General features: G+C 40.4%; 1 protein-coding gene across 2 annotated transcripts in view; it reads left to right on the forward strand.

Moving 5' to 3' along the window:
* Window positions 1-13934, forward strand: part of cadpsa (Ca2+-dependent activator protein for secretion a) — a 195071-nt gene that overhangs the window by 40521 nt on the left and 140616 nt on the right. For both annotated transcript variants that reach the window (XM_044349147.1, XM_044349146.1), the window contains exon 3: window positions 883-1215. In XM_044349147.1, the coding sequence (XP_044205082.1) occupies window positions 883-1215 (333 nt within the window). The remainder of the gene's footprint in view (window positions 1-882; window positions 1216-13934) is intronic.

The following is a 13934-nucleotide window of genomic DNA, read 5'->3' on the forward strand; positions in this document are numbered from 1 at the left end:
GATTGAGTCAAAATAAACTAGTGTGTGTGTTCATAGTGATGAAGGAACATGTCACCCAGTGCAACAGTGTGGCTCACTGATGTGTTTTTAATAGGTTTTGGACAACATAAGGCACTGTGACACAGAGCAATAAGATATATCACACTTTGATACACACACAATGCTTGTAAGTAGATCAATTCATTGTTGGTTTTGGCTTTTTAATGTATGGGATATATTGATAATGAGGTAGTAACATTTGAGACTTTTGTACTGATGATTAAAATCCACTCAGATACAAGTTTTATTTAATTTATTATACATTAATAAATTATTATAAATAAATGTGTGCTTATACAGTATATTGCTTATTCCTAAATTAATGTATTTAATCAGATTACCACACAGCAAATCTGGACCACGTAGTATTCTAACATAGAAAACTGGTACTGCAAAGAGAAGGGGAGGCCCACCAGGAAGTTAGTCCAGCCATGCTTACAGAAATAAGCTGCTGTTTTTATGAATGATGAAAAAAAATCTCAAAGTCTCTTCTATTCTGTTGTTTGAAAATATTCTCTTTGCTGTACAGTTAATTAGAAAAGACTGCCCTTTATTTTTTTCTGATCAATTTATTATACCATTTTTGTAGGTATATAATGTAAACAAATCATGGATAAATGCACACAGAGACACAAGTAGTCGAAAAAGTCAATATAGGATACTGCATGTTGCATTGAGGTGAGTTATACAGAAGAAATAGAAGGGAAAAGAAAAAAAGAATAAGACTAAGAGATCCACATATAAAACACAACCAATACAGTCCTCACCCCCCTCTGAAAGATTACAACAGGATACAAAAATAAAACTTGTCTGTCAATTCACAAATCACTCTGTTGACTGCAGGTCTTCCTAAAAAGTGACCGTGTGTCTCGGATGGTCCAGAGCGGTGGCTGCTCAGCCAGCGACTCTCGGGAGGTTTTTAAGAAGCACATAGAGAAGCGGGTGCGCAGCCTGCCTGAGATCGACGGCCTGAGCAAAGAAACGGTGTTGAGCTCGTGGATTGCCAAGTTTGACACCATCTATCGTGGTGAAGAGGACCCCAGGAAACACCAGCAGAGAATGACAGCCAGCGCCGCCTCCGAGCTCATCCTCAGCAAAGACCAGCTCTATGAGATGTTTCAGCAGATCCTGGGGATCAAGAAGTTTGAGCACCAGCTCCTCTATAATGCCTGCCAGGTCAGTCCTCAACTCTAGTGTTTTTTACAGATGATATGAAACTCGCATTTTGGATTATGTGTGTGTGACATGTCTGTTCATCTGTCCTCATTAATTCCAAGACACTATGCCTAGTGTTTGGCCCACAGAATACCTACGTGTGTCCTTTGACTCATATATGCGGAGCAGATTGAGGGAGATGTTAAACCATTATTCCAAATTACTCCAACACTCAGATTGAATTGTCATTTACTTTGACTTCATTATCCAGGGGTGAGGGGATGTTAGTTTGCCCTAACCAATCAGTGGTGGCTGCCTTATCCATCCAGTTGACATCATTTTCAGTAGATATACTGGAGAAGCTGTGGTAGCGGTTGCAAGGGGCAGGTTTGATTTGAGTTATTTCTCCACTTGTTGGCCATTTTTGTGACCATGACAATGACAATCGCCATGACAATTTTTCACCACCTAGCTCAGCCTGTGGTACTCTGATTGGCTCGGTTGTTTTTTTGTTTTGGTTTGGTTTTTTGGGTGGGGGGTCGAGGGGTGGGACCAACCTCCAATGGCCACAAGGGACAACAATGAGCCCATTTTACACTTGGATAAGTGACATATACAGTATAAAAATGTGTTTTCAAACTATATTTTTCAGTTTTACAAGAGAAAAGACTTTACTGGACTAAGACTAACTGGTTGGTTTGAACTGATTAACTTACTCTGATATAGAACAATGCACAGCTGCTTCCCTAAGCTTTTCCATGGGAACCAAAAGGGGCTAGCTGTCACCCTGCTTGTTACTGCTGTGTAGTTCATACACTTCACTGATAAACCTGAGAATTACACTGAATAAGTACCAGATAAAAGTTTCATTTTCACTTCTGTGTCTGTCCATGCACACACCCTCTCTCTTGATCATGCATACGCGTTTTCTCTCTCTCTTTCTTTCTTTTTGGTGGGTCAGGTAATGACATTTAAACGTCGGTATCATTGAATACATTTCCATTCCTGGAAATTGCACCAGTTCACCGAAGCCGGGCTGCCTCTCTATCATTCCTCCTATCAATACTGGCCATGAATTGATCCCTTCTTAGAGCAACTACACTATGGGAAATGGCGGAGTCTATGGATCTCATCAGCAGTCTGAGCTACACCAATCAAGTGCCCTGAGAAATTACAGTCTTTGTCTCACTACCAAATTACCTCTGTGTTTCCACGAGACACAACACCAGTTATAAACCTATACACAGCTACCAGCATGAAGATACACACTCAACTTGCTTAACGGAGAATGTTAAAGTTTTAGCTGAAATTTAAAAACCATTTTTGCACAAAATGTGGATTGTGGATTTTGTCCCTCATTTCTTTCACTGTAGTTGGATTTCTTCCTGGCCAGTATGGAGAGGAGGAATGACAACAGTGACCTCAGCAAACATGAGAGTATGTTATAAAGAAATATAAAATTAGCCATAATTAGCCATAATTAGCAGTCTCTCATCACCACAATATACTTTTGATATGACAGAAAGAGTACCAACTGTCTTGACTATAGTGTTGTTTGTATACAGCGATTTCATTTAAAATATGGGTTTGTGATTCTGAGCCTTTAGGTCAACAGTTTTTGTGGTTTTTTGTTATTCATATACTGTCATAATGTTAGATATTAAACATGGTCAAAGTTCCAAAACTTGAGGTTAATGTGCACAGCAATGCTTAATGAAGCTGGCCAGTCAGAACAGAATGGGCTCATTGGGAGGGGGTTCTTAAAACGACAGGAGCTAAAACAGTCTGTTTCAGACAGGGGCTAAACTGAGGGGCTGCATAAAGGACCTGTATAAAATAAAAAGGGCTTAAAGCAACTGTTTCCGAAAGAAACCATAAATGAAAATGCAAAAGAAGCCCAATACATCTCCAAAAATGCTAGCACAAGAAGAACAATGTGTGTGGAGACTTTTCAGGTTTTGTGGCAAACTGAATGCAGATAAGCAGTCTGAGCATGGAGGAGGAACAATAAGACAGGCCTCTATACATAGACGATCCACTATTAAAATACCAGGTATTGCATCAGTGGCACTAGATGGAAAATGAGTTATTAATATATGCAGAGTGTAATGATAATAACAGGGCAGAGAGCTGGGCTGTAAAGGCAGATTGATATGGTAATAATGGTGTCCAGTTGTTGGCAGCTGAAGGCTGGCCTGCAGGTACTCAGCCAGTCTTTTGTCAGAACTCAGTCCATCACTGCAGAAAGTGCTCACTGTCAGAGCTCCTTTTATCTTTTCTATTCCCTTCACTGTTTCATTCCAACAATGGCTGAAGGAGGGTTTCTTACAGTATGTGCACACTAAAGGCACAGGTATACTCCATCAGAAGTGCTTATCAGATGGTCGAACAACTTTGGATACCCCAAAGGATAAGAATGTAGATGTAGATGTGAATGTAGTCAATAACTCAATACAGGTGTTCCCATTGATGTTGATTTTGTTAGACAACTTTGCAATCATAAAATGGCGATGTGCAGCAGCGCCAGAGTCACTTTTTGCGTGTATAACAGGTAGCAATTATGAGCGGTGATCATGTCAGAATTTCCCGCTCATTCAGTTGTCTGACAAGAGAAATAGATTTAAGTGAGAATAATTAAATTTTGAGTGCTCTATCATTTCAAGACTACCTCTTCATCCCACATATTCCATATGTACGGGGACTGACCCCACGGGGGGAGCTTATGTGGATTACTCTCTCAGATACATCACCTGTGGTGGCCATGCTCTGAGCAACCCGTGGTTATATAAGTTTTAGTGTGTGTGTTTTGACATGAGCGTTGTCCGCTTATCTATTGAGTAGGAGAGATGGTCTACAGGTCCCTCTCTGGATCGCTACAGTGTCTTTCCTACACAGGCTGTTGAAAGCTGGTCTGCTCGCATATCCATCCATTGTGTTGAAATCCGACCTCGTTGGAGGTAGCGGCAGGCATGCTTCCCAGCTGATTGCTACATTACTGTGGCCAAGTGTGGCTTGTGTGTATCGGTGGCAGCACTGTCTGCAATCACGGCCATATTCTCCGACCTAGTTGGAGGACACAAACAGGCGTACTTTAGCCTCGGGTTATTCCCAAGGGAAAACTAAACAAACGGAAAAAAGCTGAGTAACAGACATGCCTCCACGGTCCACCTGGGCTTCCATGTCTTCGTGCTGATTGTATGGGGGGTAATTAGTGCTGCTTAGCGCATACTTTCCTTTCAGTCCACAAGCATTCACATATTTCATTTGTTGTGCTGAGAAAATGGCGAGCCCAGTAGGCCACACCTGTTTGGGCTGTGGGATAAGGATGCCAATGGAGGATGGTTGTTAGGGCTATTCTAGCCTTGTTTCAGTGCTAGATGGCCAAAGGAGGAGGTTGGCTCCGACCTCCCACAAGGGCAGCTGGTTCTGCTTAGTTTCCTTACGGTGTATCTTACAGAGTCCCCGTACACATGGAATATATAGGGTGGAGAGACAGTCTTGACACGAAAGAGAACTGAAGGTTACATTGTAATCCAGGTTCTCTGAGTCAAGAGACTATTTCTCCAGCTAAGAGCTGCTCCGAAACATATTCCAATCAAGGTTAACTGGATAGGCCACACATGCGTGGTGCTTATATAACCACGGGTTGCTAATCAGTGCGTGGCCACCACAGGTGATGTGTCGTAAATTCAGTTCAATTTAATTTTTATCCATATAGCGCCAAATCACAACAGAAGTTATCACTTAGCGCATGTCTAGATCATGACCCAACATTTCCCCATGAGCAAGCAATTGGCAAATGAAAAACTCACCTTTAACGGGAAGAAACCTCAAGCATGACTGGGGTCTAAGTGGGTGTTCCATCTGCCTGGGAACCTGGGTTACAATGTAACCCTCCATTCTTCTGTCATAAAACACAGCACAGATGATCACAGAGAGAGCAAGAGAGGACTGAACAGATTTACTATTAGCCAGGAGAAGCATATTCAGTCCTTCAGTCTAGGGATTGAGACCCCTCACTGGGCTGCTTGATATGAAGATGTGACCACAGAACAGAAGATATATTGACATTGATATTATTTGATACCCTTGGAGTTCATATTATAAGAGATATGGCTAAAAGTTATTTTCGTTGAAGATTAATAGTATTATCAATAAAACGTCAACAATTTTGACATTTAAATGCTCATTACCAGTTCCCTGTGCCCAAAGTAATGTTCTTAGATTACTTTTGTTTGACCAACAGTCCAAAACTCCCAAATGTTGAACTTAAATTGTGATAGAGAGAAACAGCAAATCTTTTCATGTTTCAGTGGTTGGGATATTTACTGATTTCTTGGTTCTCAAAATGTTCAATTATAAATCAATTAATGGTCTGTTTTCAACTAATCAATTAATAGATTAATCATATCAGCCCTATTTTGGGGACTGGAGAATTTTATATGAAGACAATAAGCTCTGTAGTGAATTAAAACGTATAGACTCATGTTTTGATCAAGCATATAATCAAAACAAGATTATTCAAGGTTGTAGAACAGTTATGTTGTAGAATGAACTGTGAAATGTTTTAGGCATAAACTGAAACGCCTGTGGGAGGAAAAAAAACCCATAGAAATCTGGCAGAGAAGCCAAGGCTTACATGCTTTGGTTTTAAGACTACAAACTGTTTCACTCTAAATCCTTGACTGCCAGATTTTTAGTATTTACTGTTGCTATTTATATACTTTATGTGGATTTGACAAAGCATTTAAAATGATGTTGTATTGCCAAAAGCTAAAAGTATCTTCCACAAAAGTAACCATCGGTTTCTCAAGTGAACTATGGATAAATAATCCTACAATTAATTATACAAAACACTGAGTGACTGATTTTATGACATTTGTTCAGATAAAATGACTCACTGGAAAGCCAAAGGTTATGTTGGCATTTCCTAACAATAGACTCACCAGTGATTTTGACATCAATGCGTATACTACAATAAGATTAATTTGTACACTCTTGAGTGAAAATATGCAAATGTACATGGCAATACAAAGGATTCTCAGAGGACAATGTACTAGACAAGGCAGAGGATATAGAGGTTTATAGTATAACTTTTTTGTAGTTATGTCCCTGTTATAATGTACCAAAATGCAAAGCACAGATTCAAGGCCAGTGACTGTCTGTAAACATGATTAGGGCTGTAACTAATGATTCTGTTTTCAAAGCACCATAATCTCTAGCTTGGTAAGATTTTATCAAATAACCAGATATTTTCAAATGCACTTGTCCATCTTTTGTACTGATGATTTAACCGGGAGAGTTTCATAACAATCCAAGTTGTAGAAGTGCTCAAACTGTGAGTCACGTAACATTGTCTATGGGAGAAATGAATGGTATTTTTACTTCCGGAACCAGGGGTGCCCAAAATAGCTCGTCCCACAATGCTCCTCTTTCAAACTTTGCCTTTTAAAACATTCATAATTCAAGGTTTCTGTTTATGATTTGTATTCTAGAGCCTATGGCAAGATAACTCTTATGAAACAACTCTGTGGCCAACGATGGTGTTGTATCAGATTGCATGACATTAAAAAAAGGTGTTTCTAACATTTTCCCAACTCATATATGTAAATGAGGTGGACAAAATATTAGAAAACACCTTTCAATATAATGCAGACCAATGAAACATCACCACAACACAGGTTTAAGACAGACCATATAACACATCAACAAGAAAAACTGGACATTTTAAGTAAAACTCAGTAGTATTTACTGCAGGACTGTTGTATTACATTACATCCTACAGGTGTTTCTATTTTTCTGGTCATTCAGTGTGTTTCCTAATATAGCCTAAAAACCTCTTTCCATGTCAGACCGGGGCACAAAATGGAAGCTTTTTTCCCCCTTTTCTTCTCTTGTGATGGACAATTGCCATTTCTCGAGTAGCCACTCAGAATTAATGAGGTGTAAGCTGAGAAATCCGCTGCTGTCTGTTCCAATACAGCACTGAAAGGAGACGTGGGGGAAGGGATAATGGGAGGTCTTGTTGGTGATTGCGAGGCTGTTACTCTGCGTTTGGGATGCTGCTTCGCAATCCTTAATGAATTATCATTTTAATATATGCTATTTTCATTTGTAAGTCCTGATACCCATGGCTGTGTGAAAGCTTTTCCTGCTCTCTGGATCCATCCAATGGTTGTAGAATATTATGAGCCATAGGAGCCTGATCGTAGAGGAAATTTGTACTTACCTACCATAAATTAAACTCTTATTTACCTGGAATGAGGGGAGACAGGCTCCCCCTCTTTTTTTAAGTGTTTTTCGATCATATTTTGGTAAGAGGTCCTGTTTTTTTGCTGTGCACTTATTTGCCATGGTTATTACTGCTATTTGCAGTGAATACAGATATAGTACATCAACACTGCACTCAATCAGTTTTACTCACATATTTGAGTATGCTTACGTTTGTCACTTCTCATGTGTACACTCACAACATACTCAGAACTTCCTTAGAATTGTTATACTATTATACAGATACCATACCATTTTGCATATTCATGTTGCAATATGGTATTAATGCAGGTGATTCTTCCAACCATACACATATTTTGTATAAAAGCAACCTTTTCTTCTCAAAATTAGCTTGTTGAGTTCATCCAAACTTCCTAGGCCAGTCCCTAACTGTGATGTATCAGGTTCTGAATATTTTTGCAGAACACTGGCTAACTATAATCTCAGTTTGTGTCTCTCACACATAGCTGCTGCTGTTATCAAGCCTGATTAGAGACAATGAAGAGACAACGTTGTACATGAACAATAGATTTATTCCTTTTCTGTGGCAGCAAACACAACACATGGGCCTGCCAATAACGAACAGTAATGTCAACCAGGATAAACAGCAGGGCTATGGCTATGTACTGACACTCTCCCACCATTCCCCAAGGCCCATAAATGAGCTTCTAGTGACTGTCAAAGCTCCACCGAACACTGGACTCTCTGTCTTTCCAGAGTGGACACAGAGAGTCTGACAGCAGCTGCTCATGGTTGGTTAGTTCCCCTGTGTCCCCTGACACCCACCTCAAATTTAGCTGTTTTCTGGTGTAGATTTCTGATTCCCTCAGATAACTTTCTTTGAGCTGAGACATTCTAGGATATGCTCACAAATAGCTTCCAGAATGATAACTAGTAAATTAATTTCTAAAGATGGACTGTCCTTGTGTATAAACTATAATGATATGACTACTCAGTATGGAGCATATTTCTCCATCTTTCAACATGAGATAAAACAGTTTTTAGACCTCTATCTTGTAAAACTGAAAGATCATGCTGGAAAACAAATCTCCCTGGCAGTGGATGAGACAGTCCCAAATGGGGTTAGTGTTTGTCCTGCATCATAAAGAGAGGGGGTTGAGCTAGCATTAACTGTTTCGCTTTCAGGGCTCCAGGTGTGATGATGGTGTTGGGATTTGGTTAGTAGCAGGTTTGGTTATTAGTAATAATTAATGATTATTAAAGATAATTATTAATTATTAACAATCAAGAAAATTCTTTAACAAGAATTACTAATCACGGGGCACCACCCTGGGGTCAGGGAACTTCTCTTTCAGGTATAACAGAGTTTATTAACTTTGGCAATATAAATTAACAATCAATAGCAATTCAGTCAATAAACATCTCTCATCCAACTACAAACTATATTAAATACAAGCAGCTATAAACAACAAGCAAGCACATGGCACATGTAGATGTGTGTGTGTGTGGGTGGGGGGGACCCATGTGGGGGAATACGTCAGGTCAGAGGAGGTGACCGCAAGATTTGAACAGAGACAATGGCTAATGGCTTCTGCCGGCTTAACATGTGTCTCTGACAATACAATAGCTTAGAGACAGAGCTAAGCTCTGCTACTGAGTTATCTACTCACCAAATGTGTGTATGAATATGTTTTGGAACGTGTATGTGCGTGGTTAGTAAGAGGAGAAAGGGGCTGAATGCACCAAAAGCATAAAGAGATCCTAGCGGTTGTTGGAAGAAGCAATAATTGCTTTTATGACTCAGAGACACTGTAAATGGACTGTGATCTGTCCACCGTGGTCACTGGCCTTCTAACAGATAAAATGCAATTTACTGGCTTCACACATGGTGGCAAAGTAACACAAAGCAGCCAAACAAAATCAGACAAAACACAAATCAACTTAGCATGATAAACACAACCAAAACAAGCAGCAAACAACAATAATACTTCCACAGTATTCTCAGCAGCAATAACCAGACTCATGGTCCGTCAACTTCACAACAACAGCAATAAAGCTTCAAATAACACATTAGTAACCTATCTTTGGCAAGACTTAACCCTCTTACTTGTATTGCTTAAGGAGGCGAATAGAATGTGTTTCAGTCTTTTGGGTCCGTCTTGGTTCCTCGGAGTTTGGATGCTTCTCACTCTGTCAGCGGGTTTCAAGAAGAAAAGCAGGTTATCCTTTTCCTTAACTTTTGCAGGTAAAGGGTGAGATCACTGGGTTGCACAGCAGTCTTCTTCTTCAGTTCCAGTAACATGCTCAGTTGAACACAGAGAAATCTCTACTTGTCCAGCAGCCTAATTAGAGTCAACGTACATATGGGGGTTTATCCCTCATAGCCGTGGAAACAGCTGGAAGCACGAATTTGAGAGTGTCTCAGGTGTTTATACTTTTGGTGATGTCACTGCCAGGGGACAGCAATCCCATGTGGGTTTTGGCAGGTCTCGTCCAATGGGAGCCGAGAGTTTGACTCTGCCAGATTTCACCAACCCCACCAGTTCATATGTTACTCTGTGAATCACAGTGCTGAAAATGAACTAAAGTGCTGAGTGCTGAAGTCACATATACTGTATGTGTAAGCAACAGGCAACAACGCTGACCCACAGCTGGTTCAAACATATACAACAGTGTGCTCAGTACTGCCTGGTAGAAAAAAGTGATAGAGCAAACGGTTATTAGTTCAGATATTGCGCCAATCAAATTATACTATCAACATCATCACCAAAATGAACAAAGCTTGGAGAAACACCAGTATAGGAGAGCTAAGACTGCCGAAAAATAATTTACATTTCTTCTTTTAGGGATTACAATTTTGACCAAATATGTGCACAAGTCAAACCAAACCATGAGGAGATATTAATGAATTTCTTACAAAAATTCAATCATCTACTTAACTTACAAAGACCACACCTCAGGTAAGAAATGATTCAGTCATTTATGGAGGTTAAAACAAACCAGGAGTAGCAGGATAGAGGTCAGTGGCCAGAACAGTCAGATGAGTCAGAAAGCCCAAGGTAATGAGAGGGTGAGTATCTCATTTTCAGAGTGTTAAGGCTCCCCAGAGCGGCCCAGCAGAACAGCAGAATGAGTAAGAGACAGAGAGAGAGAGGGGGGGGGGGGGGGGGGGGGGGGGGAGGAGAAGAGACAGAAGACGAAGAGGATGGGGGAATGGAAGGGAGCGTGAAATGGAAAAAGAGAAGGATGAGAGTTGGACTGTTAGAATTGGGGTGGTGATTAGAAGGAGGCAGACAGGAAGCGAGGACCGGGCATTACATGAAACAAATACATTTCCACTAAATGAGCCATTTGTTTTCCAGTTATCAGTGCTGAGAGTAAATATTGGTTTCTTGGTGCGGGAGCTGCACTCTGTGGCTAATAACCACTTAAAATCCAATTAAAATCCAACAGTACCAAGCCACACTTAAATAACCAATCTCACAGAAGGCATATCTATAACAGTGCTTTCATTGGGAGTGGAGATGGCAATGATGGCAAGGCTTCAGTTCAACAACAGCTGCTGTTCCTCAAACTCAATGTGAAATAATTCTACAGTATATAAAACCTTGTGAAATTACTGACAGATGGCTCGCTGAGTCAAAAAAATAATGTGATGCTAAGTAACTTCTGTACAAATATTTTTTATATGTGTCTCACACATCATTTGAACAGGCTTGAAATCCAAACACACAGCATACTGTATGAGGTTAATCCTTTAAATCCACATTGTGAGCTTGGAAATCCCTGCACTAAACGAGATGCTGAAACATCCTTTGCCACACAAGCATATGGTTTGACTTTGGTTCTAATGCAGCAGGCTAATGCAGCGCGTGCGTAACCTGAAGACGACCCTGGTTGGAACCAGTTGAGCACAGATGCAGGTTATGGCAGCTGGAACGGGATTTGTACCCCGCTGTCATCTTGTGCCGCCCGTGGCTCAGGTCAGATGCTTTTGAAGAAGAGCCAGACAGAGAACACCCCCTCCCAACTGTTTCAAAGCAACATGTTGCTGCCCTCATTAGTGGAGTGACTGCTGTCTGGCCCACGCACAATGAGCCAGATGATGAACGTCTCTATAGCTCAACCTAAGAGAAATGCAAATATGACCTATCAAAGTGTAAGTTCACTGTACTACAAGCAAAAAGTCTACATCCCAACAAGTCATTTGGTGTGTCCTTTTGCCAGTTATTTGAGTACTAAATATTTTTGCATGGTGTTTTACAGGCTGTACCAAATGAACTATTTTGCCTTGCAGTGCGAAGTTTAAGATTCATGCTAGTTATGTGCCCATTACTGTTAGGGCTGTCCCATGAAACCCAGTTCTGAACTGGAACCAGTTCTAAATTTGTAAGAACCTGGTGCATTTTTAAGGTCGGCTCTTCTGTCGGTAATAGAAGAAACCAGGGAGTGAGATAAGTAGATCAGAAAATATGGCTTTGGTGTAATTTATGGTGGGGCTGCAGCCTCTCCTCTCCTCTGCTCTCTGTGTCGAGGTTTGACCAAGGGTGGGGCTGAGCTCCTCCAACACACACACACACACACACACACACACACACACACACACACACACACACACACACACACACACACACACACACACACACAACGGTGTTATCTCAGTTTTCTAGGAGGGGATAGTGAACCCAGGTGAAGTGAAAGATAACGTTTTAGTCGACTTAATGATAACTATGCTTGTTAAGTAAGTGCCAATGAACATTTGCAAGTAAAGTGATATATATATTAATATCCCAACTTTATCCCCACTTTAGCCAAGTATAATGTAAAAATGCATTAAGAGGTAAAAATAGGTGGATGGAAACATACCTGCTGAAGTTTTTACCATCAAACCAAGGCTTATAACCACAAAGTCACACAGAGAGACAAGAAGCTCATTCATTGGGCTTTTCCTTTGGTTGTCTTGAATCCTGACAGCAGCTTGGACCCGCAGGGGAAATTCAAAAGCTAGTTTATTCTGATGACTGACAGCAAGTCAGGCATCAGAACAGCTGTGCTCTTTTCTTTGTGTCGTTTTCTGCTCACTGGGAGCTCAGGAAGCTCAGAGAGAAATAGTAACTAATTAATAGTTGAGTGTTAGCTGCACCACAGCTAGACTTTGCCTGTCATTTGTTTATTGAGTTTACAGTAATATAGTAATAAGCTATAGAATAATAGAATAGAATAGAATAATAGTGGCAATAACAGAAAAAATATTTATTTTAAAATAGTACATTTGTACATCACATGTGTCTGTTAAGTGGTTGTTTGTGTGAGCAACTTACATGCATGTTGGTAGAGCCATTAGTTCAAACAGGCCAGTGAACGCCTCAGAACAGCAAATGAGATGATTGTTCTGTAACAAACTGCACACATCACATAAAAAGCAGTGGGGTCAAAAAGCAAGGCACATCTCTTTTGATGAATGTGCCTTTGGCAGTAATGATGGCTGGAGCCGGGAGACAAATTGAATTGCAGGCCAACACAGCGGATATGTAGTGAGGGAAGAAGAGAGTGGGTGTTCTTTCCTTTTTATCAGATGGGTTTTAGCCATTAGGGCTGTGGTGGAGTCAGTAGCCACTGAAAGCCTCTAACTGGTCACAATAGACTGGAGACAATGCACTGTAAAGCATGGTGAGTGCTGAACCATTCAGTCCATGAATCAATAGAAAAATATCAAAGATGATTTCAATAATTAATTAAGGGGTCAGTTCATTCAAATCACAAAAAACTCAACAGCATCATCTCTTTCCAGAAAAAGAGGTCCTGTTGATTGGAACTGCTCTCTCACGAAGAAATACTTCCTATATAAATGGTTGACAGTGTGTTGTTGATTGTACAGAGTAACAGGAAAAGCTGCTTCTGGAAAAGATATTCCTGCACTACAACTATCGGGTGAGTCTCCTCTTGTATAGGCAATGAGAAATGACATATTGTGTTGTTTAGTTTGGAGGACTTGCTGAAATATAGTTTCTCATGTGACAAGTATTTAAAGATAAAAAAAAAAACATTCATAAAACAAACAAACAAAAGTCTACAGGACTGTTAGACCACTAAAGCCTCATTCACACAATGCTTGTGACAGTTCCTGGTCAGGAACAGGACTCTGTGAACTTTTGCAAAATTAAATCTAGAACCAAGATGTAATTGCATAGCCTTTGCCCTTTTGTCTACAATTTTTCAACAGCATTCCCATTTGTCTGAGTGACACAAGATGCAATTGGAAACATGTAAGCCTGCCGTTACCATTTTTTCTCATTCTGTGACTGTCTGTGTAAATTCTCTCCCAGCTTGCTGTTCATGAAAGGTAAACAAGATGGGGTGGGACATGTACTGTGGTTGATAATCCAGTACAAGCTCACAGTATTGCTGTGAAACCCTTGAATTCTCTGTGCATATTTGCTCTGATAACACAAATGACAGAGGAGAGACCAAATAACCTGCAACTATGCTTCATCAAAGACACCGTGGCT

The sequence above is a fragment of the Thunnus albacares genome, chromosome 4 (genome assembly GCF_914725855.1).
Source record: "Thunnus albacares chromosome 4, fThuAlb1.1, whole genome shotgun sequence".
NCBI classification, from domain to species: domain Eukaryota; kingdom Metazoa; phylum Chordata; class Actinopteri; order Scombriformes; family Scombridae; genus Thunnus; species Thunnus albacares.